Source organism: Meleagris gallopavo, chromosome 11 (assembly GCF_905368555.1).
Source record: "Meleagris gallopavo chromosome 11, MGAL_WU_HG_1.1, whole genome shotgun sequence".
NCBI classification, from domain to species: Eukaryota; Metazoa; Chordata; class Aves; order Galliformes; family Phasianidae; genus Meleagris; species Meleagris gallopavo.
The window spans coordinates 270,756-298,113 of record NC_139414.1 but is presented as its reverse complement, the minus strand read 5'-3'; the positions used below and the strand labels follow the sequence as shown (position 1 = coordinate 298,113).

At 41.5% G+C, this 27,358-nt stretch overlaps 1 protein-coding gene across 5 annotated transcripts in view; it reads right to left on the bottom strand.

Annotated features, from left to right (window-relative positions):
- Positions 1–27,358, bottom strand: part of LOC100543530 (glypican-5-like) — a 427,109-nt gene that overhangs the window by 147,222 nt on the left and 252,529 nt on the right. For all 5 annotated transcript variants that reach the window (XR_014885612.1, XM_085233255.1, XM_085233254.1 and 2 more), the window contains one exon: positions 11,659–11,779. Coding sequence is in view for 4 of the 5 variants with exons in the window: in XM_085233255.1 (XP_085089381.1) it covers positions 11,659–11,779 (121 nt within the window). In the remaining variant the exon portion in view is untranslated. The remainder of the gene's footprint in view (positions 1–11,658; positions 11,780–27,358) is intronic.

The window sequence follows — 27,358 nt, the reverse complement described above, 5'->3', positions numbered from 1 at the left end:
AGATAACTGAAAAGCAGACTGAATTTTCTGGTGTTTTCTTTCATACTCTACAATTTGTCCACAGAGCATGCTAGGGATGAGGCATTCCCCAGGACCCAGACAATCACGCTAATAGGAACCAGATCAGACTTCCTCTATTTAGACCACTTCCCAATCCCTTATAGGAAAAAAAAAAAGAAAGAAGAGTTTAAAATCTTCCCTGTGATTCAAACTACTCATTGGCTATTCTCTACATATAAGAATTTTCATGGACATGAGACTCCAGCAAGGTGGTCTTATTCTTTTCCTCCCTCTGTACCAGCCAGAAGGAACTCATGCATTTTGATCATCTGATCTCTCTGAAATTGCTACAAGCCCAACAGCGGACAGCACAGCAATAGCAGGCTATTTAGCTCTCACTTACCAGTTTAACTGCAGCTCGACAGTTCATATTGAACTATTTTTGCCAAACCCAGACTATGGTCATTCAAGTTTTGGTTTGCTTGAACTCATTACAGAATGCACCCCCATACAAAAGATTGTGCTGGCTTAATCGAAGCAGTGCAACAGACCTACAGTTAAAACCCTGTAAGCAACAGCTCCCAAGAAGACACAGTGCCCTGCAGCCTCTGCCCCCATTTATGCTCTCTGTGCATCCCTCTCAGGCACTTTCTCCAGGAACCTTTCCTCAAAAATAAGATTTGCCACATGCGTTAACAAGTCTGCATAGTCCAAAGGCTTCTGGAACTTCAGAATGGGAGAAACTTCCTGCACAGATAAAATGGGCTATGGGAATGCAGTTGAACTTGAGCACCTAACGTTTTGCTGGGGAGCAGATGACAGGCAGGCAATCTGGGCAGCTTTGGCCTCATTGAAAAATAAAGAAAAAAAATAAAAAGAATTCATCTGTTACACCGAAACACTTTCTGCATCCTTATTATTTGTTTACTACCCATTAGTATACCTCCTTATGCAGGGTAAGGCAGTTTCTTACCATCCTTGGCCCTTCTAGCCAACTGGTTTTCCATCATCCCTTCAGCTTTTCTTCCTGAGTTTTATATATCACAATTTCTATTTTGCACTGTTCAGAATTTTTATTTTCTTACTTTTGAAATTTTTAGGTGCTTTTTCTTTACTGCTGAACTGAGCTGTTTTATTAGTCAGATAATTCCATTTCCTGCACCTTCACTCATGACTCTCTGGCATTAACCACTGTATCTAGGAGCTAAATTCAAACCTCATATTTCAAAAAGCAATTATTCCATTTTTCAAAATAAATTCAGTCCATTTAGTTTTGTTTGTCTCAGAAGTAGCAATTCATTATATTTTGCTTGGATTATTAGTTCATACATCACATTACCACCCCAAAGGATATTTGTTTTAAGTCTGGTGACTCGTGTGCAATTTCTTAATATACAAAATCCTTGGAAGTGATTAGCAAACCAGATGAAAAAAAAAAACTCAAATAAAAAGGTATTTTAAACAGTAACCGAAGTAATCTTTCTAATAAGAAAATACAATATTGCTTCATATGGTTCATGAACACTCTAAATGAAGTCCAAATCTGACCTCTAAGAGCTGAAGTGATTCATTTCAAACACCTCTGTTAATATTTGAGTATCGTGCTACATGACTCAGAATTACCCTCGAGACGAGAACTTCATGCAACAAAGCTCTTTAATATTAAACATATATTCAAGTCACTGGCACAACGGTCAGCTTCATCAAGGGGTTCAAAGCGCCTGCAGCTCGCCGTGGCACTAAGCCCTCACTTTATGATTTCATCCAGACCCAATTATACATTCTAAGAAAACCAAATCCAAAGCTTTCCATTTACCATTCTGCAATCCATTTTTTATTATTACATTCTCTTATTTCAAATGCCACATCAAATATGGCTCAGCATCATTTTACTGCAGCGAAGCACAAGACATATTTCATTATATTATCCAATAATTACATTGTTTGTCTGCCAGTTCATTCCCATGAACATGTCACTCTGAAAAACTCCACCGTAAGCAACTCCTCTCATAGATACTGAAAGGAACAAACAAGCCAGAGAGCCCTGAAACACCACTGAGCCTTTCTGATGGTGTCTGCGAGGCTGAGACGTGTGGAGACACATGGCAGCACTCAAAACATGATGTGCTTCATATTGGAAGGCTGTGCTGTGGATATTTGGTGCTGGCTACTCAAAGCTGTGTTCAACTTTGACTATCACTTAAACCCGTTTGAATTAGTTAAAGACATACTTTCCTAATTGTGGAAAAGTCCTCCTCACCCAAAAGGAGTATTTTCCATAGTAGAATTACCAATAAATTAGTGTAAATTTCTTTTTTCCAAATGTTGGAAACAGAATGTATGCATCCTTTTTTTTTCTTTTTCATAATGTGCATTAAAAGAACATAGAGGCCTATGTAGAGTCATCTTCAGATGTGACTGAACTATGTAAGACTGAGGACACATTGTAGTTGCTTCAAAACAATTCAGTCCTGCTGTACACCTCTTCCTGGGACGAGATGTGCGCACTGCCACTAGCCTGGGAAGCAGAAATACATTTGCAAGGGCACACTGGGTGCTCAGGTAGCAAAAAGCAGACATCCTATGTGCTCCTGACTGCAGTGCTGAGTGCCTGTGTGCTGAAACACCACACTGAAATGACAGCTTCAGGTAAAGAGAAAACGGAGGAGGATATGTGGTAGTGCTCACTACTGGCCTTGCTGGAAGAGCCCCTTTGTTGTCCGTGGGAAGGGGTGATCCAAGGGGACAGCCTTTGCTATCCAGATCTGAATTATGCAGCAGAGGAAGGTGGTTTCTTCTCCAGTAAGTACACCAAAGGTTTTGCCACAGCAGGCTTACTCTAGTCTCTGCACCTCATATTTTGAGCATGTTCTTCACTCACAAATGCATATAACTAAATAAAAAGTGAATAGCCCATGGAATTATTTACATCCCTAAAGTTAGAGCCATAAATATTGATTCTGGAATTGAAAATGGTTACATGTGCCAGGTCTTGCTTTGTTACGTTACCCTTTGTGAACGCTCCCTTAGATTTCTCCAGGAGAAAATACTGATGCCAGTGTAGTTTCTCCACGTGAAGTAGCACCATCTTATTTACTCTCCCTCCTTTTCTCTTTGCTACTGTGTTAACGTAACAGCAAGGCTACCCACATCTGGAGGAAACTGGTGGTCTCCTGGGTGATTATTCTGCATAATGACAAGTTCATGCACGACATCTGGGATTGGGAATACTCAGTCCCAAGTAGATCCATTCCCACATATCCGCACTGAGGCACAGGCTCATTTCAGATGCGTGAAAAAGGCAGGAGAAATAAACGTATTATTTCATTTAAAATGCAGACAGTCCCAAGAAGAAGGGCAGATTGCAGGTGGCACTGAACAGTACGTAGTGAATAAATCATATTTGTAAGGCTAGACACCAGTGTAAGCCTGAGATGTTGAGGGGTATAGACAAAGAAGGCCACGCGGCATCTTCAGCACTGAAGTAACAGCTGAAGGCTGTGAGTGTCCCACCTGTGCTCAGGAGTAGGAGCCACAGCAAACAGCCTCTTACACACACCTCCCTGCTGTTCAAAAGCACAGCAGCCAGCAAATGCTATCCTAACACACCAAGGCTTTTCTTAGCTTCACATACAGAGTAGCAAATGCTCTTCCAGCTAGAAGTGCATGCAAATTCTGTACTTTGCAGCTTCTGTTCAATCAGTCCTCTCTGTCTATGTACACTGTGGCAGCCTGGCAGGCTGGAATGCACAGGAACCTGCTCCGTGTGAGACACCAGCATGTGCTGATTGCCCCGGTGGTTACTGCCTTTGCATGTTTTCCTAGAGGAAGCAGGAACTTGTAGGCATCATGCAACTTAGCAGCAGCATAACTACTCTTGATTTGCATGCGGAAACATATTTCTGTGTACAAAGGTGTAAAGGGCCTATTCTGTGCCTAAGCACTATTGTCTGTGAATTCAAGCCAGACCTTGAGACCACTAAAAACAGGAAGTGAGGCATTTAAGACTAGTGTATTATCATCTGTAAAAGCAAGCAAGCAAGCAAGCAAAGACACACAGAGCTGAGTTGCCCCAGTGAAGAGGTAGAATCTTCCTCACCGGACACGCAGGACTTGGTCCTACAGATCCCTAGATATTCCAATCAAAGGCCCTGCCTTCAACAGATGATCTCCAGATTACCCCCTCCAAACTTCAAGTTGTTTGCTATTTTCCAGTAACCTCTCTATTCTGGCAGATGGCAGTAGGAGATGGCAAAAGAAGAATTAAAATTAAAATACATGCCCCTAAGAATAGTCTTATTACTAATACATTTTGGGAAAACTTCTTAGAGTATTACCTCTCTTAATCCAGATAGAACAATATTTATAATAAACCATGCCACAGTGTCCTATGACCAAAGAAATGACTTTCCATTCTTTGCTATGGTTTCCTCTCAAGTCCACTTGCTGGTCTTGTACCTACAAGGACTGAATCAAGTTAGGAGCAAACTGCAGAGACTGCCTGGAGCACAAAGAAATCAGGTGATGAACTTTCATGCTCCCTTTACATAATGCACCTAACCCAGCTATTTTTAAATGAACTCAGAGCAGGCTGATTTTCAAAAACGTAACATTTCATTGGGGGTAAGAAAGATAAGTAAAGTGGTATGAGTATGAATACTAGCCAGTGGTATGAGTATGAATACTAGTCAGTATTCACAAAAATAACACAAGGTGAAAATCAGAGTGTATGGCAGTTTATAAAATTCCCTCTACACTTTTTGCCATTGGCTGAGCTTGGTCTATTTGCAAACCTCCATGTCACAGCAAAGGTAAGAAGATAAAAATTTAGAAAAAGAGAGTTAGGAATGAGGCAATTTCCATCCCTACCAGAGGGCTCTTTCACAGTCAGTATTAGCAAACAGGTAAGACTCAGACTTCTGCATAAGATGGGAAGACTTTGTGGGAATTCTGACAGTAGATATGAATGTGCAGTATGAGTCTATCCAACATTCAGGCTTTCTCTCTAAAACCCAAAGGTGGGCCCACATCCCGAGCCAACCTCAGGGGCACCTGAGGTCCTGCTCGGTTCCCAGCATCAGTCACCCACTAACAGAAATCTCTGAGGGCACCTGGTCTGAGGTTTCTTGGGTCTCATTTAGCAGATGGTTGCTGGAAACAGACTTTTTGCTTTAATTGGGAAGTGGCAATGTACTTCAGCAGCATAAATGTGACTCCACTTGTGACAGCCAGGGCAGATCCACTAGAGCTTGACAAATCAAGTTTGGACAGTCCTCAGCTTTGTTTCTTACACTGCTTTTTGCTGCTTGTGTCCACCCTATAGTACTTACTTTTGGCCATTGACCAATCAATTGTTTGAAGACCTTTCACCTACCCTATAAAGACAGTAATCATAAACCTCTGCTTTTCTTTCATATTATGTAAGCTCACCAAACCACCTCCAAAAACAAGCATGTGATTGTACCTCAGAAATGAGATCAAAAGCAAATACCATGATCACAGTACTAATGATCATAAGTAACTGAAATACGTATCACAAGTATTAAAGCAATGAAAGAAAGCTGGCAGGCTAGTAATACAATCAATTACTTTACAAAAGTACAATTACTTTAAAAAAGTAATTTTTAATTTTATTGTGACTAAAAATTAATTCCACTATTAGATATAAATCAATGGTAGTTGTTTGCTAGCTTAAAAAAATCAATTAACATCAAAAAGTCTAACCTAGCAGTGTCAGAAAATTCCTTCCCTCTGCCATCACTCATAAAGGGACATTTCTAGTAAAAAACCATAACAACTTTGTATTTTCAAGTGCATGTATTTTGGCTCGCATCTCATATCACAAAGACAACAGCTATTAAGAGTCCCACAGTTCTCTCAGGAAGGCGAGAAACCACAGTTTTCCCACGACTGATGAAGAAGTCCCAGTGTCCAGCCAAAGGAGAGACCTCCAATGACCAAACCCCCTTGCTTCCAGATGCCACCCAAAGGATCCCAAGCACTTTCAGGGCAACCGTGAGCACAGCCATCAGATGCAGCTAGAATCAGGCACTCCAGCCATCAGACACATCTTGGCTTTTCTTAAAATAGCACTCCTCTTTTCAAAATATATTTTCCTACATGTGAAATGTTTTGGCTCAGTTATAGATTGAAACAGTAGCTCTCCCATCCCTCTCCCCTATTTGGCTGAAGTCACAACTGTGACTCAATATGTGATTTTGATTTATTAAGACTAATTTCCCCCAATGTGCAAAACAAAACACATACAATGGCCCATCTGGGCAAATAATTTCTGCAAATGCTTGCAAGACAAATAGCACTGCATACTCTGAGGCATAACACATGAATAATAAATGGCCATTTCAGCATTCTATGTTTTCTAGCACATAATAAAATACGCCAGATTTACATAACGATTCAGATTTGTCTTATATTAAAATGTTTCATTTTGGGTTAGTTGCATTAGTATGTCACATGATTTCTGTCTCTATTGAAATCTTGATGATGGTTTTAATGCTGAAAAGTCATTCCTTGATCCTAATTAATATTATTTAATTGTATCTTGCATCACTATATTTAACAAAAACAATCTGCAGACCACAGGACAGCAAAAGTACACAGATTTCAACCAGGCATGACGTATAACTCTGTTAGGATTAGATTACAACACTAACATGCGCTCTCCATAAAACAATGCTTCTGTGATGGCTTCTCTGCAGGACTGGACTAGAGCAAGCCCCCTGATGCTGATTCACAGACTACTGCTTTTGGCAGGAGCTTTAAAACCACTGCAGAACCAAATCCAGATCTCCCAAACTCCTTTTCTTTATAAAATGTAAGGGTATGTGATGAGGCACTCCTGCACATTCTCAGGACTGGAGCTCCCACACCTTGCACTAGGAGCTCCCAGCTGCAGACTAACAGGCTCAAGGTTGAACTCTTACTGGCTATTCTGCCTGTCTGCCTCTCAGGGCTCACAGAAAAGAGGATCTGTCTAAATTTTTCTCCCTTCACAGCCACATCTGTACGGTTTCCAGCAGGAGCCTTCTGAGCTGCCTGCAGCCCCCAGCTCGTCCCTGCTACCCAGCATCCTACCAGGGACATTAAATGGTCAGAAATGAGGAAGGGACACACACTTTTAGTTTCATAGCAGCAGTGGTTAGCAGAAACCTCTAGCCAACAGAGGATTTTGACAGACTTCAGATGCCCCAGCCCACTATTTCAATACATTTCTTCTTAATTGCCTGGGATCTACAGCCTACACTGCAAGGAATGCTTCCTAGAGAAGCATCTCCATTGCCATACAGCCTTCTACATACCACTATATCCCAGTGCACTGCTGTATGCTACACTGCTTTGCAAAGAGGGCTGTCACTGATTTCGACCTTTCTTGGTAACAAAGGAACCCCCCAACAGACAGCCAGTGCTTTGTCTCAGCTTTGATTGACAAGTCAATGGGAAAATGTAACAACACTGAAAAGCTCTGGGCTTAAAAGAACTTGCTAGAACTGCGTGTGATAGAAATCTGTCAATTATTTAAGAAGAGAGAGCATTAAACTGCTACTTGATTTTTGTTTTTTTACCAGGCTGCTAGGACTGATGTATCTTTTCTTGCTTTAATCTGAGACATGACGAAATCTGATATATTTGATATTTTTATACAGCATACGTTAAACGTGTACATATATATTTCCTAAGAAATGAAAAACCAAGCAGAAGACCAGAGAGAGAAAGATTATACTCAGTCTTTGAAAAAGCTGGATACTTTCAAGCATTGGCATGAGTTGTTTCGTTGCATATGTATTATGAAAAAGGCCATAATTTATCTCAGAGCTGGGCATTCAGCATTTATCTGGAAACAAAGAGATGTCTGATTTTTAGCAGAAGAGAAGAAATACGGCCCATGAATCCAATAAGCATGAACATTTGGAAAAAAATAACAACTGGATGATAAACTATATAACTGATGAAGTAATGTGAGATGATAGTCTATCTGAAGACAGGAGCAAAGCAGGAAATAAACAGTCAATTTGCTTTTTCCTTGTTCTCTCTCTTTTTTAAAGGACTTTAAACATTTCCATTTGGAGTTTTGTTAATTCTATCTTTCCTTTCCTTTGCTGCAAGACACACGTTTTCCTTGGGCCAGCTGGCAGATCCATGTGGTTTCAGTAGGGGAGGAAAACAATACGGAGGGCCAAATCCACCAAGTTCTGCTTCAGTATCACTCTCACTTTAAGCACTGGGATACTGCAATGTCTTTCTGACTTATAGCCGTGCCGTAAGCATCCAGCTCTGAATGACAATAGCAAAACATACTGTATTCTTAAAATCTGTCAAGATTAGATTTAGGTTAACAAAAGACAAAGAAGTTAAACTTGTACGTTACTTATCACTTTACTGTTCTTTGAGAATGCCTGTGCAACCCTGCTAGGCAAGTTATAGTCAAAGCTTTTCCCCTTTTCCCTAACATATTAATTGCTTTAAATAAAATTGATGCTTTTGGATTGTTAGCCTTAGCCCCTAAGCTCTTGTGTTTGAACTGTGAAAAGCATTGCGCTGAAGAAAAACACTAAGACATATTAAAGTACAATTATGTGGCACAAAGTAGCCCTCAAAAAAGGTACAATGTGGAATTTCATATTTATTATCAGTTGCAGTTCACATCTGCTCTATTCATCAAAAAGGGGATGGAAAAGATACCACTGTTGACAGCTAGTTCTTCAAAATCAACTGGGATTTCACTTGATCTGTTTCTGCATTACAGTAATTTTTACCTATAGTAAATTGTAACTCAGTAATTCTATTGATATATGAATCAACAGCTACAATAAACCCTTCAAGTACCTTATCTGACAAGGGCACAAATGACAGTAATTTATGAATTTCTTTTGCTTCCACAAAATGTTATTAAATAGCCTGCCATTTGCATAATCATTTTGTTAAAAAAAAATACATAGTGAGGATTTAACTCCAAGATGAAAAGAGTGAGAAACTACTATAATCTCCAATGAATTGGCATTTCACCTAAATGCAAGCCAGCAATGGGGAAGACCAGCATACAGATGATGTGTAAGGTGCTAGACTCAGCCTGCTCCGTGCTGGAAGGGCTGGGCTGCATCCAGCCACAGGCACAAGAAGGCTCGCTGAGGCAGCAGCAATTCCACTTGCTCCAGAAAAGCTGTGGAAATGCTGAGCCAAGGTGTAACCTGGGGAAAAATAAGTGCTCTTGGTTGGAGCATGGCTGTAGCTAACAGTATGCCAAATCAATTCAGCAGATGATTATCCTAATTTTCAAAAATGTGCACTGTGACAAGTCAGAGACAGAGGGCCAACAGGCCCACACCCTCTGTCAGAGAGATGCTTACAAGGCTAGAGCTTGGTTTCATAGCAAAGAAATGCTATTGGTGCTTCAATCTCAGCACATCTGCCTCTTATCAAGAGTACTTTTTTTTTTTTTTTTCTGTGCAGTTTAGCAATATTAGTTAAGTGGAGGAAGATGAGTAGGACCTAGACACACTAAATCAGCTTTGATTGGTATTCTGTGTGTTGCTTTGTTCTCTGCTCTGTTTCTGAGTATGAGATATGCAACTGTTGCTTAAAATACTGTTGCTAATCTCACGTACTTATGGGAATACAAAGACGTTATTTTGTCACTGTTTCACTACTTAGATTCCAACACACCTATTGCTCATAAAATGAATACCAGGATTCTGTATCACTCTTTGTCTACACAACCTACACACACTAATAGCTCTTTAAAATCCAGATTTAATTGGCTTTTCAGTGCCAGTTTTTATTTGTGTGTTAACACCACAACTGATAGAAAAACTCAAGAAGAAGAAAAAAAACAACTACACGTGTTTGATGGTATATGTGAAAGCCTTAGATATTTAGCAACTCTTTGATGCTTTGATCTCTGAAGAAATCTTACTAAAATTATGATCAAAGGAATTCATATTATTCCAAGTACTTAAGAACGAATAATCTTAGGGCAATAATCAATATTCTGTTTAATCCTTTACCCTTGGAATACATTATTGCTAAGCACCTCGATCTGATGGGAGTTACATTTACTTAAAGATGACATTCTCATAAAAAAGAATTAGAAGTAACAGAAAGCAATACTTCCAACTTAAATGAAGAGATATGAAGAATTCAGTTTTACTCTTCTAACTAATAAGTGTGTTTTGAAGGCATTTTTTACATGTAGATAAGAAAGATGGTATGCAACTCATTGTAATGAGACTGTTCTGATTTTCTTTTTCTACAACAGACAAAGCATTTCCAATGCATAGCTACTTTTAATTTAATCTAACTATTTTCTGTTGTTTGTGTTTATAGAGGACGATTACACAGACGGATATATCTAAAATTTATAAAGTAAATTAACATTCTACTTGATAACATACAAAAGCAGATAAATAATGAATTACCCTTTTCATCAGTCTAACCACATAATGTCTATTTCACCATAATAACAAGTACTACATCATCCTAGTTGCTGCAATCCCCTATGGCAAGATAAAGCAGTGCAATACAAAGGATCCCTGAACCGCAGAATACAGAACATAAAAGACAATTCAGATTTAATAGAAACACCAATTACAGGTTATGGATTTACCACTTGTTGCTGATAAGAAGTAAAAGAGGGCTGTAATAATAATAAGTAACAATAAGAGCAAACAAGAAATCAAACCACGACTCTCTTCTCACAGTCATGGTCTTAAGAAATCCCAACATCCTGACTAAGCCATTCCTCCTCCCATTTTAACTGAGTAGATTATTTTTCTTCCTGATCATCCCACCTACAAAGGTTGCCTTTAATCTTCCAGTTCTTTTTTCAGAAAAAGGGCTCCATCACTCCCTTATGGTGAAGGATTATGAGTAGACTCATGTGCAGACACATCTGACTGTGAACACACTGTTGAAAGCATTCTTGCAAGCTGACAAGAAGACACGCCTACTTTAAATGAAAATCAATCTCTGCTAAATCTGTTAGCTCCAGCTCATTTGGAGTGGCACTGCTGTAAGAGCTCACAGAGCTGTGTTGAAGCTGTTACATCTCAGAGCTGTGCCTTCAGCTTCAAAAGCCTACAGATCCATGGGGACTAGCAGATGACAGAGGCAGACAGAGGTTAATCATGCATCTGACAAACTCAGTGGTTCTTTTGGTGTATCATGATGTTTTCAAGGTAGCATAGCTGATACATCTCGGAGTGCCTTTTGTCCTGATTTAAGTTCTATGCAGTTCAGTTATTGCGCAGTTAACAGATCCATTTTGTCTTATCTGTTTACATCTACGCCACAAAGCTGCACAACCAAGGAGATACATCTCCAGCACAATTCCACAGGGCTCCAAAACAGAACTTGACTATTGTGAACTGCGGGACTCAGGAGCTGCTCAATGGGACTCCAGACGGCAGGACAGTGAACTGAACACTATGAGACAACAGCCAGCAATACAGCAACTTCCAGGCAAATAATTCTATCTCATTACAATCTATAATCCAGCTGACACAAGACAATCTCTGGTTGCCTTTGCTACCAGGCCTACTCAGGGCTCTCACAGGGCTCTAGGAAATCTAGCTACCATCCATCTGTCTTCAGCTCTGCCGTCAGATCTGGTGGTAAAATGGTTTCATCTCTGAAGTTACTTACTTGATTAAACTTGTGAAGCTTATCAATCAAATTGCTGATGAGTGGGTCTAGTCCTCTGACTTTCAGTTCTGGATTATTAATTTGAGCCTTCAGTCCACTGGAAACAACTCTGCTGGTATAACTGAAAAAAAGCAGAAAACACCACTGATTGGAACCATATCCATCAGAAGTAAAAATCACACAAATGAAAACTTCCAAAAGTAAATATTCTGGAGATGGTAATAGAAAATTGTAATGAATACTTATGCATTTAAATACACTAAGGGAGAACAAAATTAGTTTCTCTGTGGTATTATCAGATTATTCAAACCATAAATGAACATCAATTCTACAAGCCACAGAGATTACTTCCATTTCTAATATAAGTGGGATGGTTCAATCTTTACTGCCATCTCACCAACATCTGCTTCTGATGTTGTGAGCAAACACTAAAAGAAAAAAAAAAATAGGAAGCATTACTTTCAGAACAGCCCTTGTTGTTTGGCACTCATTTGTCACCAAACAGATAAGAGATGCTTGCACTACCCATTAGGAACTGAAAAGCCTGTTCCCACACCCAGCTCTCAGTCAATGCTACCTGCCTGTGAGCAGCCCATCAGATGCCCAGTTGCATCTTTACAAACTGAGGCAGTTATCAGTCAGCTCCTTCGGACAAATGCCAGAAAAAAGGTCCTGCCATATCTATCACTTAGGTCATACCTACATACTTCAATACATCAGCTGTTCTCCCACCAGCTGGTGCTTCAGTAAAACCAAGTTATGCTGAAGCCAAGGACAGCATTTCAAAGTGGAAAAACTGCCTAAATCCTTTTTCTTTCTTTGGTGAAGAGACACCTTGATCTCTAAATATACTTGTCTAATCCTGATTTCACTTAGGACAAACCATCAATTCTATCCACATTGCTGGCAAAGCATACTGAGTATACTGCTGTTGAAGGTGTTGTTTAAAAAGGGAAAGAACTGAACCACCTTTTCAATAAAAAGAATAAATTTCACTGCTTGGGAAAAAAAGACGAACAAATAGTTTAAACAAAGAATTGAGGAAAAAAACATTTTTTCACTGATGGCCAGAGAGTACTTAAACAGGACAAACATTAAGGAAAGCTTATTTCAGTAAGTTTATATTTTTAAGTTCAGAGAGCTTTTTAAAGGAAATGGACTAAGTTTTCTTTGTGTAAGTCATAAGAACATAAACTAATCCAGAAGCATAAACTTCCATGATGCAATGACATGTTCAAAATGATGGCCAGGTTCTGATCCTCCAAGCAGGCTCTGACAGCTGAACCAAGGTCCCCAAGAAGAACACAGATAGAGGATTATTTTCAAGTCAAGACTGGTTTAAATTGTATCAACCCACTTTACCGAATCACTTGGACAACACAGAAAGCCTGCCTTTGGCTATACCTTTATCCACTGACCAGGCTATTTGCTGAATGTTCCTCATTGCTCATGGGATGAAAATACATGCTTGTCACTGCAGATGTACAGAGACACCTGACAAGGTTTTCTGAGATCATCTTATCATGGTACAGAAGAAATTTAGATTAATGGGTCAGCTCACAGCCTCTACCAGCCTTTCAGTGATCCTCTGCATGCATTACTGTCTTATTAGAAATTCATCAACAGCAGTGAAGAGAAAGGCTTTTCCTTTTCATTGCTCTTGACTACTCATCGTGTAACCCCTGGTTAAAGCTATAAAAGGATTCGGGAGCATAAATTGTGTTCTCCTCTATTCCTCCAGTTATAGGGAAGGACGAGGGACTAAACATGATGGGCCAACGGATTAATAGCTGGCTCTGAGCCTGGTGTGCCTGGCAAGGATTTGGATTTTTTGACCTCTGCTCTGTTTGCACGAGACCAGCTTCCCCCACCGCTGGAAACGGGTCTTAAGATGGGAGTTGGGAAGGTTCATTGATAGAGCTTTAAACCAGGTATGAAGGGGGGTAGGGGTGTAACTGGGGTCATTAGAACAAAGCCCATATGTAACATCCCAGTGCTTGTGGGAAGGGGCTGTGCTAGTAATATCCCACAGACTTGTGTCTTCGTGAAGGAGGAGGACGATTCACCCTTTTGTAGGAAGAACACGAGGGTTGGTGTGAGGTTGGTGGCTATGGAAACACCTGAGTATGGTCATGAGGGTATTAGGACTACTGCCTCTCAAAAGGAGGTCCAACTCAGATGCCTTTACACTAATGCACACTGCATGGGTAATAAGCAGGACGAGTTGGAGGCCACTGTGCAGTCAGAAAGCTATGTTATGGCCGCCATCATGGAAACGTGGTGGAATGACTTGCACAGCTGGTGCGCTGTGATGGATGGCTACCGACTTTTCAGATAAGACAGGCTAGGCAGGAAAGGCAGCGGTGTAGCCCTCTATATTAAGAAAGAATATGAATGTATGGGAATTAATTATGGTGATGATAGGGTTGAGAACTTATGGGTCAGAATAAAAGCGAAGGCCAATAAGACTGATATTATCGTGGGAGTCTGCTACAGGCCACCCAAGCAGGATGAAGAAGTGGACAAGATACTTTATAGACAGTTGAGTGAGGTCTCAAGATCACTCCCTCTTCTTCTTGTGGGGGACTTCAACTTCCCAGATATCTGCTGAATTTATAATACAGTAGATAGGGAACAGTCCTGGAAGTTCCTAGAGTGTGTGGGAGATAACTTCCTGACACAGCTGGTGAGGGAGCCAAAAGGGGGAAGCAAAATTCTGGACCTGCTGTTTTTTTAACAGAGAAGGTCTTGTGGGGAATGTAAAAGTCGGAGGCCGTCTGGGGCACAGGGATCACGAGATGCTAGATTTCTTGATCCTTATTGAACCATGGAAGGGAGTCAGCAGAACTGCCACTTTGGACTTCCGAAGGGCAGTCTTTAGGACTTCTTTAGGACTATGGTTGAGAAGGTCCCTTCAGAGGTAGTTTTGGAGAGTGTGGGAGCCCAAGAAGGCTGGGAATACTTTCAGGAAGTTATTTTAAAGGTGCAGGAACTGACCATCCCCAAATCACAGAAGATGAGCCAATAGGCAAGGAGGCCGGACTGCCTGAACAGAGAGATTTGGCTGGAATTCAAGAACAAAAGGAAAGTCTCTGGAAGAGTAGGCAATTTTATTTATACCAATTATATATTTATATATAATTTTATTTATACCAATTACAGGTACATAGTGAAGCTGTGCAGGGAGAAAATAAGAAATGCCAAAGCCCAGCTAGAATTGAACTTGGCCACTAAGGTAAAGGACAACAACAAATATTTCTATAAATACATCAACAGCAAAAGGAGAATCTCCATGCCTTGTTGGACGTCAAGGACAACTTGGTGACCAAGGATCAGGATAAGGTACTTAATGCCTTCTTTGCCTCAGTCTTTAATAGTAAGACTTGTTACTCCCTGAGAACACAGCCCCCTGCGCTGCTAGATAGGGATGGGGCACAGAATAGATCCTGCCTAATCTATTAGGAGATGGTTTTGGACCTGCTCCGAATGCAACCGTTATGTATGAATGAGTCTATAGTTCATCAAGACAAAGGAGATACTCAAATGCTGTAAGTTCTACCAGTGTTTAGGAATCAGCTTTAAAGCTCTAGAGATACACATAAACTATACAAGGATAGTTTCACTGCCATATTTCTTGCAATTACACTTACAATATAGATATCCTAAATTTCAGATGTCAGAGAAAGCATGCATGAGTTATGTGAATTGTATATAATTTCCTCATCCCCTCAAACTAGTACAGCTTTAGTACAGCAGTCACTGAACATCCAACTGCTAACGAGAGGCTCCAAGACAGCACTAGCCTAGTGTTGGTCTGGAACACAACCTGCCGGACAGCTATGCTCTGAAAAGAACTGTAGACTTTTAGCAGTGGTGACTTGGATGTAATCTGTTTTCCAAATGATGTAAAGAGAGGCAAAAGACTAACTTGCAGAACACAACAAAGTCAGCTTTTGGGTTTCTTAAACTCTGCTAGCCATGATATCATATCTATAATAAAATCAATCTCAGAAAGAACTAAATGATGAACTAAAAAATGAGTTCAGAGAGGGTGGGCTACAATTCTTGAGAACAGACAGGGCACAGAACTGAAGGAGAGTCATACAGCCAATGAGAAGGGAGAATTCCTCCAGACCATCACAGCCAGGAATCAAGACTGCATTAGGAAAAGACAGAACATCCATCAGACCCAAACAGCTATCTTGCAGACAAGGAATATTTCTGCCAGCTCTGTAGCCTGCTGATATAGCTTGGAATGAACACTATACATTTCCTGAAAGATAATCTGATTACTTCACTTCTTTGCACTATCTAAAACATTATTTTTTTGACATCAGATCCTGAATTACTAGAAATGTACATTAAGTGAGAGCAGAAATTGGCTTGCTTTATTTAATAACCTGTAATTTAACTGAAATATTGTACAGAATTGTTAACTCTTGTTACTGCTCAAGTACTTTATTCATACATGACCCAGAGATGTCAGTAGAAATGGTCAGGAAAATCGTATAAAAACATTGCCCCTGGAAAAATCTTGAATGTAATCATTACTTTACAGTTCAAGGAACAATATGTGCAGACAGAATTCTCTTCCAGATCTTTGAGACTCATGCTAATGTTATTCCACTAATCATTCAAGCAAAACAATGATGCTTTAAAAGTCAAAAATAATAAAAAAAAAGCAAATGATAAAAGAATTCAGCTCTCAAACCATAATTTACACTATTTCCAAAGAATAGCTTCAATTATTAAAATCATAGAGTGGCGTGGGTTGAAAAGGACCACAATGATCATCTGGTTCCAACCCCCTGCTATGTGCAGGTCACCAACCAGCAGACCAGGCTGCCCAGAGCCACATCCAGCCTGGCCTTGAATGCCTCCAGAGATGGGGCATCACAACCTGCTTGGGCAACCTGTTCCAGTGTGTCACCACCGTCAGAGTGAAAAACTTCCTCCTAATATCCAACCTAACCCTCCCCTGTCTCAGTTTAAAACCATTCCCCCTTGTCCTATTGCTGTCCACCCTCACAAACAGCCGTACCCCCTCCTGTTTATACGCTCCCTCCAAGTTCTGGAAGGCCACAATGAGGTCTCCCCGCAGCCTTCTCTTCTCCAGTCTAAACAAGCCCTGTTCCCTTTACCTTTCTTCATAGGAGAGATGCTCCAGCCCTCCGATCATCTTAGTGGCCCTCCTCTGGACCCAATCTGAGAGCTCCATGTCCTTCCTGTACTGATGGCCCCAGACCTGGGCACAGTACTCCAGATGGGGCCTCACAAGAGCTGAGTAGAAGGGGACAACCACCTCCCTCTCCCTGCTGTCCACCCCTTTTTTAATGCAGCCCAGAACTCAGTTGGCCTTCTGAGCTGCAAGCACACACTGCTGGCTCATGTCCAGCTTCTCGTCCACCAGGACCCCCAAGTCCTTCTCCACAGGGCTGCTCCCAAAGAGATCTTCCCCCAGTTTGTATAAATACCTGGGATTGCCCCGACCCAACTGCTGCACCCTGCACTTGGCCTTATTGAACCTCATTAGGTTTTCATGTGACTGGCCTGCACCCTGACACAGAACCATCGATCACAACCCTTTGGCTGTGTCCAGCCAGCCAATTCCTAATCCATCCAATAGTCCATCCTTCAAATCCACACCTCTCCAATTTAGAGAGCAGGATGCGGTGAGGGACCATGTCAAAGGCCTTGCAGAAGTCCAGGCAGATGACATCCATCACCCTTCCCCTATCCACCGAAACCGTCACTCCATCACAGAAGACCACCAGGTTGGTCAGGCAACATCTGCCCTTGATGAAGCCATGCTGGCTGTCTCAAATCACCTCTTTGTCTCATATGTGCCTTAACATAGCTTCATGGAGGATCAAATTATTGATTGAATATATATAGGTATAGATATATAATATAATGTAATCAATATAATATAATCAATTGTTGTACATCTTAGCTAATACAGTTGTTTGCAGGCTTACAAAAGGGTGAAAAGTGAAATGCTGTTAACACATGGAATTGCACTTCAACTGAAAGTACACATTTTTATTGTCTATATAAATACAGATAATACTGGAAGCTATGTTAAGACACATGTGAGATGGGGAGGTGACCTGAGACAGTCAGCACAGCTTCACCAAGGGCAGATCGTGTCTGACCAATCTAGTGGCCTTCTACAGTGGAGTGACGGCAACAGTGGAACAAGGAAAGGCACCATCTACTTGGACTTGTGCAAGGCCTTTGACATGGTCCCCCACGACATCCTTATCTCTAAATTGAAGAGAGATGGATTCGAAGGGTAGACTACTTGGTGGATAAAGAACTAGCCAGATAGGGAGCTAGGGTGTTGTGGTCAGTGGCTCCATGTGTGGGTGGAGGCCGGTCATGAGTAGTGTCCCCAGGGGTCAGCCTTGGGACCGGTGCTCTTCAATATCTTTATTAATGACACAGACTGAGTGTACCCTAGGCAAGTTTGCTGATAACACCATGCTGAGTGGTGCAATTGACACTATAAAAGGAATGGAGGGTATCCAGAGCGATCAGGACAAGCTTGAAAAGTGGGTGCACACGAACCTAATGAGATTCAACAAAGTCAAATGCAAGGTGCTGCATTTGGATCTGGGCAATCCCAGGTACAGACTGGAGAACTCCTCGAGAGCAGTCTTGTGGAGAAGAACTTAGGCTTCCTGGTGGATGAAAAGTTGGACATCAGGTAGCAGTGTGCTCTTGTAGCACGGAAGGTCAACTGCATCCATCCTGGACTGCATCAAAAAAGGAGTGGATAGGAGGGCAGATGGGACTGTATCCCTCTGCTCTCATGAAGCCCCATCTGTAGTACTGCATCCAGCCCTGGGGCCCCCAGTATGAGAAGGATAACTGAATTGTAGGGGTTGGAAGGGACCTCTAGAGATCATCGAGTCAGGGTGGTCTCAAAAATGGCTGGAGCACCTTTCTGAAGATAGGAAGCTGGGCTTGCTCAGCTTGGAGAAGAGAAGGCTCCGGGGAGACCTCATTGCAGCCTCCCAATACTTGAAGGGAGCTTATAAAACAGGCGGGAGACTGACATTTTACAAGGACAGATACTGATAAGGGGGAGTGGTTCTAAAACTAAGATAAGGGAATTTTGGAGTAGATATTGGAGGGAAGTTCTTTACTTGGAGGGCAGTGAGACACAGGCTTCTCAGAGAAGCTGTGGGTGCCCCATCCCTGGAGGCATCCAACAAGGGATTCAGTGGAGCCTTGGGCAGCCTGATCTGGCAGGGGACAACCATTTCCAGGCAAACCAATGCAGGAACTGCATCAGGGATAGATCTAACCAGCAATGATAATTAGTTACCAAAGCCCTAAACAGAGAATCATAGAATCATGAAGGTTGGAAGAGACCTCATGTAGTCCAACCGTCCACCTACTTATTGCCACTAAACATGTTTCTTAGTACCACATCTAAGGAACAGAGTGCTGTGTTCACAGCACTTCCTTCACTGTTTCCCACTGCAGACAGCACTAGTCTGGATAAAAGTCTCTAATGAAGTTTTTATAGAAGCTTTTCTAAGTGTTATTGATCAGCCTCTAGGCTGGAGCCTGTTTCCATGGCTTCCCATTGCTTGAGGTGCTGTTATCCTGATCTGTGTCACTAAGATCCCAATGTGCTGATCCACTGGCTAATGGCCCGTCCTTCTCCAATGAAGCCAGTCCCATCACACGTACTCACTGCAGGGATCCCAGAGCAACACCACAGCAGACTTTGTGTTCTCTGTAACAGGCACGAAAAATTTCAGAATAATCTATACTGAAAATCCAGAACTGAACCCGATTCACAAGCTACAAAATTAAAGATACATTTGCCAAGGCTTTTCTCATTCATTGGCCACATTTTAATTTTTTTTTTTAACATAATTTTGCACAATATATTGCCAAGGAAAAGAAAAGGAAACAACAATTATTTTTCATAATCTGTCATGCATTTTTTTCATCATTTTTTGTCAGTACCGCTTGAATAATTCTGCTGTGATCATCATGGCTAAAAAAGCAACATCTTTCTGAGACAAACTGGTAAGCTCAAGCACTTACTGCCTGAGACAAGTGGTCCTGAAAGTCACTTCAGCCATTTACTTCATCAGTGTTATAAAAATGGGACCGCCTTACCTCTACTCCTCCACAACACCTGTCCCCCAACAGAAAATAACATCAAAAACCTGCACAGTGAGTCACCTATTAAATGTTTTCTTAGCCTTCAAAAAAATTAACAGCTGTCCAACAGCCTGAAGTCAGCAAAGGCTGAAGAAAGCAAGCCCCTGATTCTATAAACAATAAAAGTCATAAAACCAGTGAGACAAAACTAGACTTTACAACAACTACTTCACATCCAGCTCTACTTTTTTTCATCTTTGTGCAAAATTTCTTGCACAGGAAACAATTCTAGAGATGGTTCCTGTAAAACCATCCAGAAGTAGATAGCACTATGCAAATAAAAACCATAATGAATTAAAATTGTCCTTTTACATCCATGTGTTCAAGCCAGTCATTCACTTCTCTTCTTATTTGGTAAAACAAATTCTGAAGTAGCCTGTTCATTTCAGCAGCGTACTGAATGCACTGTCAGAGCAGTCACCACCCACCCCCACTAAATGACTCAGAGGTTAAAGGGTTAGAGGGAGAGATGGGAGGGAAGAGCTTTCCGTGTGTCATCCAGTGAGAAGCAATGAGAAATACGGATAAGCTATTAAACTGGACTTGAGATCCAGTGAACAACTAATTCAGTTATATGAAGCATGGTTCACCAGATGGTGTGTTTTGTCTTATATTTATTCATAATTTGACCCTTGGGCTTGAATTATGTGAATCCATTGCTGAGCTATACCACCCTGTTATGTCTCCAAATGCACAACTTCTGAACCTTTCTCTTGTGTGCATGTGACATTCTGAACCATAGGGCTCTGCAAGGACTGATTTTCTCCCAACTCAAAGCAACCAGAAGTGCGCATCAACCGGTAAAAGCAGTGTCAAAAAATCTATACGGTTGAAGAATTAGTTTGCAATAATGCATTCAGATTGTCAGCTTTGATTTGATTAGCTTCAGCCCACACCTCTAGACAAAGTGGGAAGACAAGCAAAATATATAGCAATTTTATAGCCCTAGCATGGTCGTCAAAGTTGCATACAGCTCAACAAGTAGCTTCGAGGAAGCAAAGCAAATGCTACTTTCCTGGAGTTTTCCTAATGCTCAACCCCAGTTCTCCAGGAGCAGCCAGCCCTGCAGCCAGCTGTCCCTCAGTGGCTCCACGTGTGGAGGCTGTGGGTTTGGGAGCTTACCCCAGCTCCTTCCATCCTTCTTGTTAGAATCGAGCAGCAAGCAGACTTTGCTTCCAGTTCCCACAGCAGCACTGCATGGAGAAATATCTGTATCAAACTTACCATTTCTGCAACAGTTCAGAAAATATGGATTATGGATGTTGGGCAACTTGGCTGAGTAGTGACAAACAAGAAATTGTCAGTCCTTGACTTCTCTAGGAGCTACACTCTTCTTTGTCATGTATTCACTGAAGCACAGAATGGCTTGTGCTGGAAGGTCCCTTAAAGCCCACCTAGTTCCAACCCCCTGCTGTGGGCTGGCTGCCACCCATTGCTGCCCACGTGGCTTTGAATGTCTCTACGTAGGGGCATCCACAGCTTCTCTAGACAGCTTGTGCCACAGTCTATTTAAAAATAAATGCATCTTAATACGTTTACTGTCAGATAATCAGCAGATATGAGGGGAAAAGAAGTTTGCTTTTTTTCTTTTTTTTTTTGTCTTAGAGTTCAGCTTATTTTCATCTAATCAATCAGTGTGTAAGCATTTAACATTAAATTAAATTAAATCTCGGTAGATTTCATGACTACAGCATTCATTCAGTTAACTGTGTTCCATTAGGTCATCCTGCAGCCAGCTCCATTACCTTAAATTGATATAGTCCTTGTTAATAGAATGGTTTCAGCCAGCCTCTGCTCACAGCAGGACTGCAGGGAGAGGAGCTCAGTTCCACAGAGCAGCACAGAAAAGCAATCTCTAACAAATGATGTAGTGAGAATGACACTGACATTTGGGAAGTTCTCAGAGCTACAGACCTTCTGAGCACTTGCATGCAGGATAGCAAGCTTTTGGTGCTGCTGAAAATCAAATTTCTGAGCTTCCTGATTAACCTGAAAATCACAGGGGCTTTTTGTTTGCTTTTAAGGGAAAAACATACAATTTATGCCACTGCATAGCAGAAGCAATTCTACTGAAGTCAGTGGGGTTGTTATACTATGGCAAAATCTGGATGTGTCATATGACAATCAGACCCTTTGTGCCAAACAGAACTGGAAAAAATATTTTCCAATAGAACAATTGAGTTATTTAAAAATATCTATATAAAGAGTTCATTTTGAAACAATTAAGTAACTGCCAACAGACTACAAGGAAGATCAAATCAAATTCATGATGAGTTTAACTGTCCTGAAGATTCTATGAAGTAAAAAAAGAAGTGATACAATGTGAACATTCTCTCTGCCAGAACTATTCACTGGAAGTTTCATAATCTTGTTTATTAGTAACTATGGGGAATTAGGAGAGAAATACTGTGTGCTAGTGAGCTAATTCCAAGAAAATCACAAAGACAAATGGCATTTCTAATGGTCTTTCTCCATCTCTCCAGCATGAGAGAAGACCTCCTGCAGCCTGGATTGTGAAGACACTTTTAAGACTGCAGGTACAAAACTAAGTTACCTGAAAGTTTCAAAGTGATGCAACCCCCACTGAAAATAACAGTTACAAGTATATACGTAAAAGAGCTTAGCAATTAAAATACAAACATTCATCAGGTTTTCCAAAAGCATTCTGACTTTCAAAGAATACAAGTAAAATGCTTGAAAAGTGTTGTAAACATGCTATAACAGATTGCGGGTGAAATGGCCTCCCTTCTTTCCCTAGCTATATTGAAGGTTAATGCTACATTCAAGGCACTCTGAAAGCACCAAGGAAATCTGTAGAAGTTCACTGGATGGCCTTTATTATGCTGAGGGAAAGCACTTGCCTGGACTAACGTCAGGTAGGAAGGCTCTTCAGTTTGAAAAGGCATAACCTCCACAGGACACTCCTTTCTCGTTAGAATGACATGAAACCAAGGAGTGATAGGCTAACTGGGGACTGTCAGCACGAAGAGCACTCTCCATTAAACGAATCTGGGAAACAGGTCAGAAATAGCACAATGAACAAACAGTATGATTATCAAAGGGACATCTGTGTCCATTCCTAGCAGGAAAAGTAAAGCTAAACTGAAACACTTTTTTTCTCAGTAACTTCTAGAGCAAGTACAGAGCTAAATCCTGACAGAATCTGACTCTGCACACCTTGAGGGCTGCTCACACACAGCCTGGCCGAGGGGCAGGGAAGACAAGTGGGAACATATGACTGCCGATCTTTTAACCGGAGAGGTGGAAGACACTCTGCAGATCCAGACTGACTCAGCAAGAAGGAAAAGAAATTCCTGAGAGAGGAGCAGACTTCTGCTTCTGGGAAGAAAACAAGAACAAGTGCAGACTAGCAATAAACTTCACAGCAGTGGAGAAAGAACGAAAATCAAGCCAGAGCTCACATCTTGTTGATAGGTGCTTTTGCAAGCAAAGGTGACATTGATCCAATTCCTTTTACAGACACTCTGGTTGCTGATACTTAGAAATTAGGCTTGACACATATTTGTACAAAAGGATATTCTATTATCCAATCACAATTATTTTTAGGAAGCAAAAAAGGGAACATCCAAATTTGTGTGGGATCAAACACATATCTCAAGGAGAAGACCTTGCCTGTGGCTCATTAAAAGTCAAGTTAAACAAAATATAACAAAAAGGCATTAATGTTAGGAGGTCAAAACTGCAGCTATCCTCAGAATTCTGTTTCTTCAAACATATTTAGATACACATGGTAGATTAACAAATAACTAGTGATAATGAACACACAGACATCAGCTCTGCATGAGGTCCGACCTGATGGGCTCAGCTGTAGCCCTTTGCCCCAGCAGCTGTGCCTGTGTGTCACCTGTTTGTGTATGTCCATAGCCAAAACACCTCCGGCGCCTAACAGTGCATTATGACAGTGCAGCTGAGGATCACTGCAGCAATTTCAGGTTTCTTGTCTCTGTTTTCAACAGTTGCCACAGCTCTGATCCCCATATTTAATGCTATGTCCCTACTCTGCTAATCATACAAGCATGGGCCCAGCTTTGTTTCCTTCCTAACCCCAGTACCTCCTTGGGCACTCACTGCCTACTTCCCCTGTTCATCATTTCTCACCTGTATTGCAATGCTGACAAAACCAACTATGACTATTCTGTAACAGAAACATGTATTTAGCTGGTACTGGCCACAGGAGGTGAATTAGATGTATTGCTACTAGAGAAGTGTTCTGGATTTAAACCTGTACAGTGCTTACTCATCATCAGCAAAATGCACCTGCTGTGTCGCCTCCCCTTGCCTCCTTATGGATGACCCTGACCACCACATATTCAAAATGTGCACTAATGTACACACATTCGAACTCGTGTTCCTAGATTTTTGATAAATTTGTGCAGAACGGTTGAAGGCATCTCTTACTGGCACCACTGTTTTCCCCTTTTGACCAGGTCTCAAAACCCTACAATAGGTGCTCAGTCCCTTGGCCTTAGATGAAGAATAATCGATCATTTCTGCGCTGCAGGAGCGAGGTAAGGGCTTCTAAACCATTTCTATTTCTAGGTTAAAAATGTTCTGGTTTCAGCTGAGATAGTGTTAATAGCACACCGATGTTTTGGATGCTGCTGAGTGATAGGTGCACACCAGGGGTTGGGAAAGGCTGCTCTGCAGAAGAGCAGCTGCCTTTGTGGCAGCATGGCACAGGGAAGAGCCAGGACAGCTGGCCTGAACTAGGCAAGGGGTTGTTCAAACCACTTGGCATCGTGCAGAAGGCAATAAAGCTGTGGGGAGCTGGCCCAGGGCTGGTGCCTGCTGGGGGACTGGCTTGCTGTTGGTCAGCAAGGGGGTGAGACCCTGCATTGCTGGCAGGGCATTAACTGGTGAACAGTTGTATATCAGTTGGGTATCAGTTGGAGGGTGGCGAGTGATTGCATTGTAAACCTCTCTCTCTCTACATAGTTATTACATCTTTGTTCTCCCTGTCCTGTTTTAGTAAATAACTTTTATCTCAACCCATGGGTTCTATTTTTTTCCCAATTCCCTCCTTCATCCCACTTGGTGGGGAGTGAGCGAATGGCTGTGTGGTGCTGACCTGCTGCCAGGTTAACAAATGTTTAGTCACTAAGATGATGGCAACACATTTTATGCAAGTAAACAGGAGGCCTTCATACTGTATAGAAAAGGATCGGACCACTGAGACTTCACATCTCCTGACTCAGAGCTTTTAAGCTCTTTTCCTTTGCCTAGTTTTTTCCACCAAGAAGACAGCTGAATTCATCATTCCAAAGCAGAGGAGTTTTATTCCACATAGGAGAAGCAGCATTTTATTACAGAAGCTGTAAAAGCTACCAGTTCACCAGCAGATTTAGAGCTTTCATCCAACTCCTTTTTGAAACTGTTTACCTGGCACAGATCAGGACAACCTGCTTTTATTGCTCCCCAAACAGCAAAACACCAAAACAAAATGCACTCAGCATCTTTGGCTGTAACTGATTCATAGCTATGGACACTGGGTTAGGCTCAGCTTAATTACGGTTATCCCATAGGCATCCTCTTTGCTGGAATTCCTTAAAGATGCACCAAAATGTCTGCCATACTATCATCAGAGGGTTATGCTGTGAACATGCAATTTTTCAGTAACAGCTTTAGGGTTTGCATACAATTTAGGCAGGTAGCAGTTTAAGTTTTTTCTTGCTTACTATCTAACTAAAAGATTAATTCTGTATCAAGCAAAAATCATTGTTTTGATCACTCTGGAAAACACTGTAGAAAAAGCCAACGTTAGCAGAGGGCAAGTATGGCCTATTCTGGAGATCAAAGTGTCTCAGCACTTGCCCAAGAGAAGTGCTCGCCCAGATCACGGCTGAAAAGCTCGAGAACAATGTGGGGAACCATGCTGCCTCAATTAATGGTTTTGTCATTAAATACAAAGCATTGTTTTCCCTGCTTGTCTAGTACCTCTCACAAAAATAACTGCAGAGGAGGAGAAGTCAAACATAAAAAGATTTTCCTGTCATCACAAATTCGAAAGAGAGAATAGTTATATCAAAATCAATTCAATTGACCTATACTGTTCAATTATTTTTCTAACACTGTTTAAGATTTATATCTGGTTAGAAACATTCCCTTCCACAATTTAGCTTCTCTTCTACTTTATTTCCCAGTAAGGTCACAGTCACCTGATAGAGTGAGTTTTTATATTCCGTTACTAAGAACTGCAACAAAACTTGAACACAAGTTCACTGCAGGATTAACTGCATCAAAGACACTTTCAAACATTTAACCATATATACATACTCCGCAAAATACCAGGTAGAAGAATACCTATGAAGAAAAATAAGGACAGTTTTGGGGCATGTTCCTTCAGTTTCCTGTTGCACAAATTCCCTTCCTTTACACGAGAGCTCCAATGCTTTTACTCTAAATGTGGTAAGAATAAGCACTGTTAAATCTCCAAGTAAATGATTACAAAACAGATCGTGAGCCTCACTAAGAACAAGAAAACTCAAATGCCCTTCCCATTATATGCAGACCTTTCAGCTGACAGATGCAGACCCCTGGAAGCAGACAAATAAACAGACCAAACAATGGAAAATAAAAAGAAATAACCCTAACACATCATTATGCTGTGTGCAGTAGAGAAACTAACTAAAATGTACTCCAACAAAGTCACTGATGTGGCAGTGGCTACAGGGATTCACATCTCCACAATGCCCAACTTTCCCTGACTACTTGTGCGTAAGTTTCATCCCAAGTAAGCTGTTTAGGAGGAACATGCTGCTATTTCAATTCACTCTTAGAGAAGGAATTCATGGAACCTTAAGCAGAGATCCTAAAAGGAAGGAATCAAATGCTGATATCTCACAATCACTCGCCCACTGCATTCTTCTTTTTCCTTGATCTCCTACAGCTTATAACCACAGGAATAACCAGGTGCCTCTGCCACATTTCCAGGCAAAAGCCTGCTGCCCCAGTCCACTTGTCATCACTCACACTGCTGGAACACCCTGGGTGGAGGAGCTCACTTCAGCCCTCTCCCTGGCCCCCTCCACACCACAGGGTTAGCTGTAGCTGCCAATGCCGCGTTCCCAGCAAGGGCTAGGACAGACATGGCAGCAGTCAGGACATGCTCTCAAGCCAGGCTGCTGTGGCCCAGGAGAGGTGAGCCCTTACTCACCTGCTGGAGGACTCTGGAGGTGCCTTTTGACAAAGGTTCAGACCTACTGAGTACCATGCTATTTTTCTGTGGGTTTACGCTGCCACACAAAGTACTTCAGACCTTTGAGTATGAGCACCCTTAAAGAAGGAGCTGTCAGTTTCAAGTGTCTGCTGTGAGCCAAGTGGACAGAGCTGTTTCCTCAAGTTCAGCAGCTGCCCTATGTGTTTTTTTCAAGTGATCCCTTAGACCAAGAGAGTTTCCCACAGCGCAAGCACTGGAGCTGGCACTATTCAGAAAGGGAAACAAGCACCTGATGTACTCAGCATAAGGCCTATGGAGATCAGGAAAATGACAAGA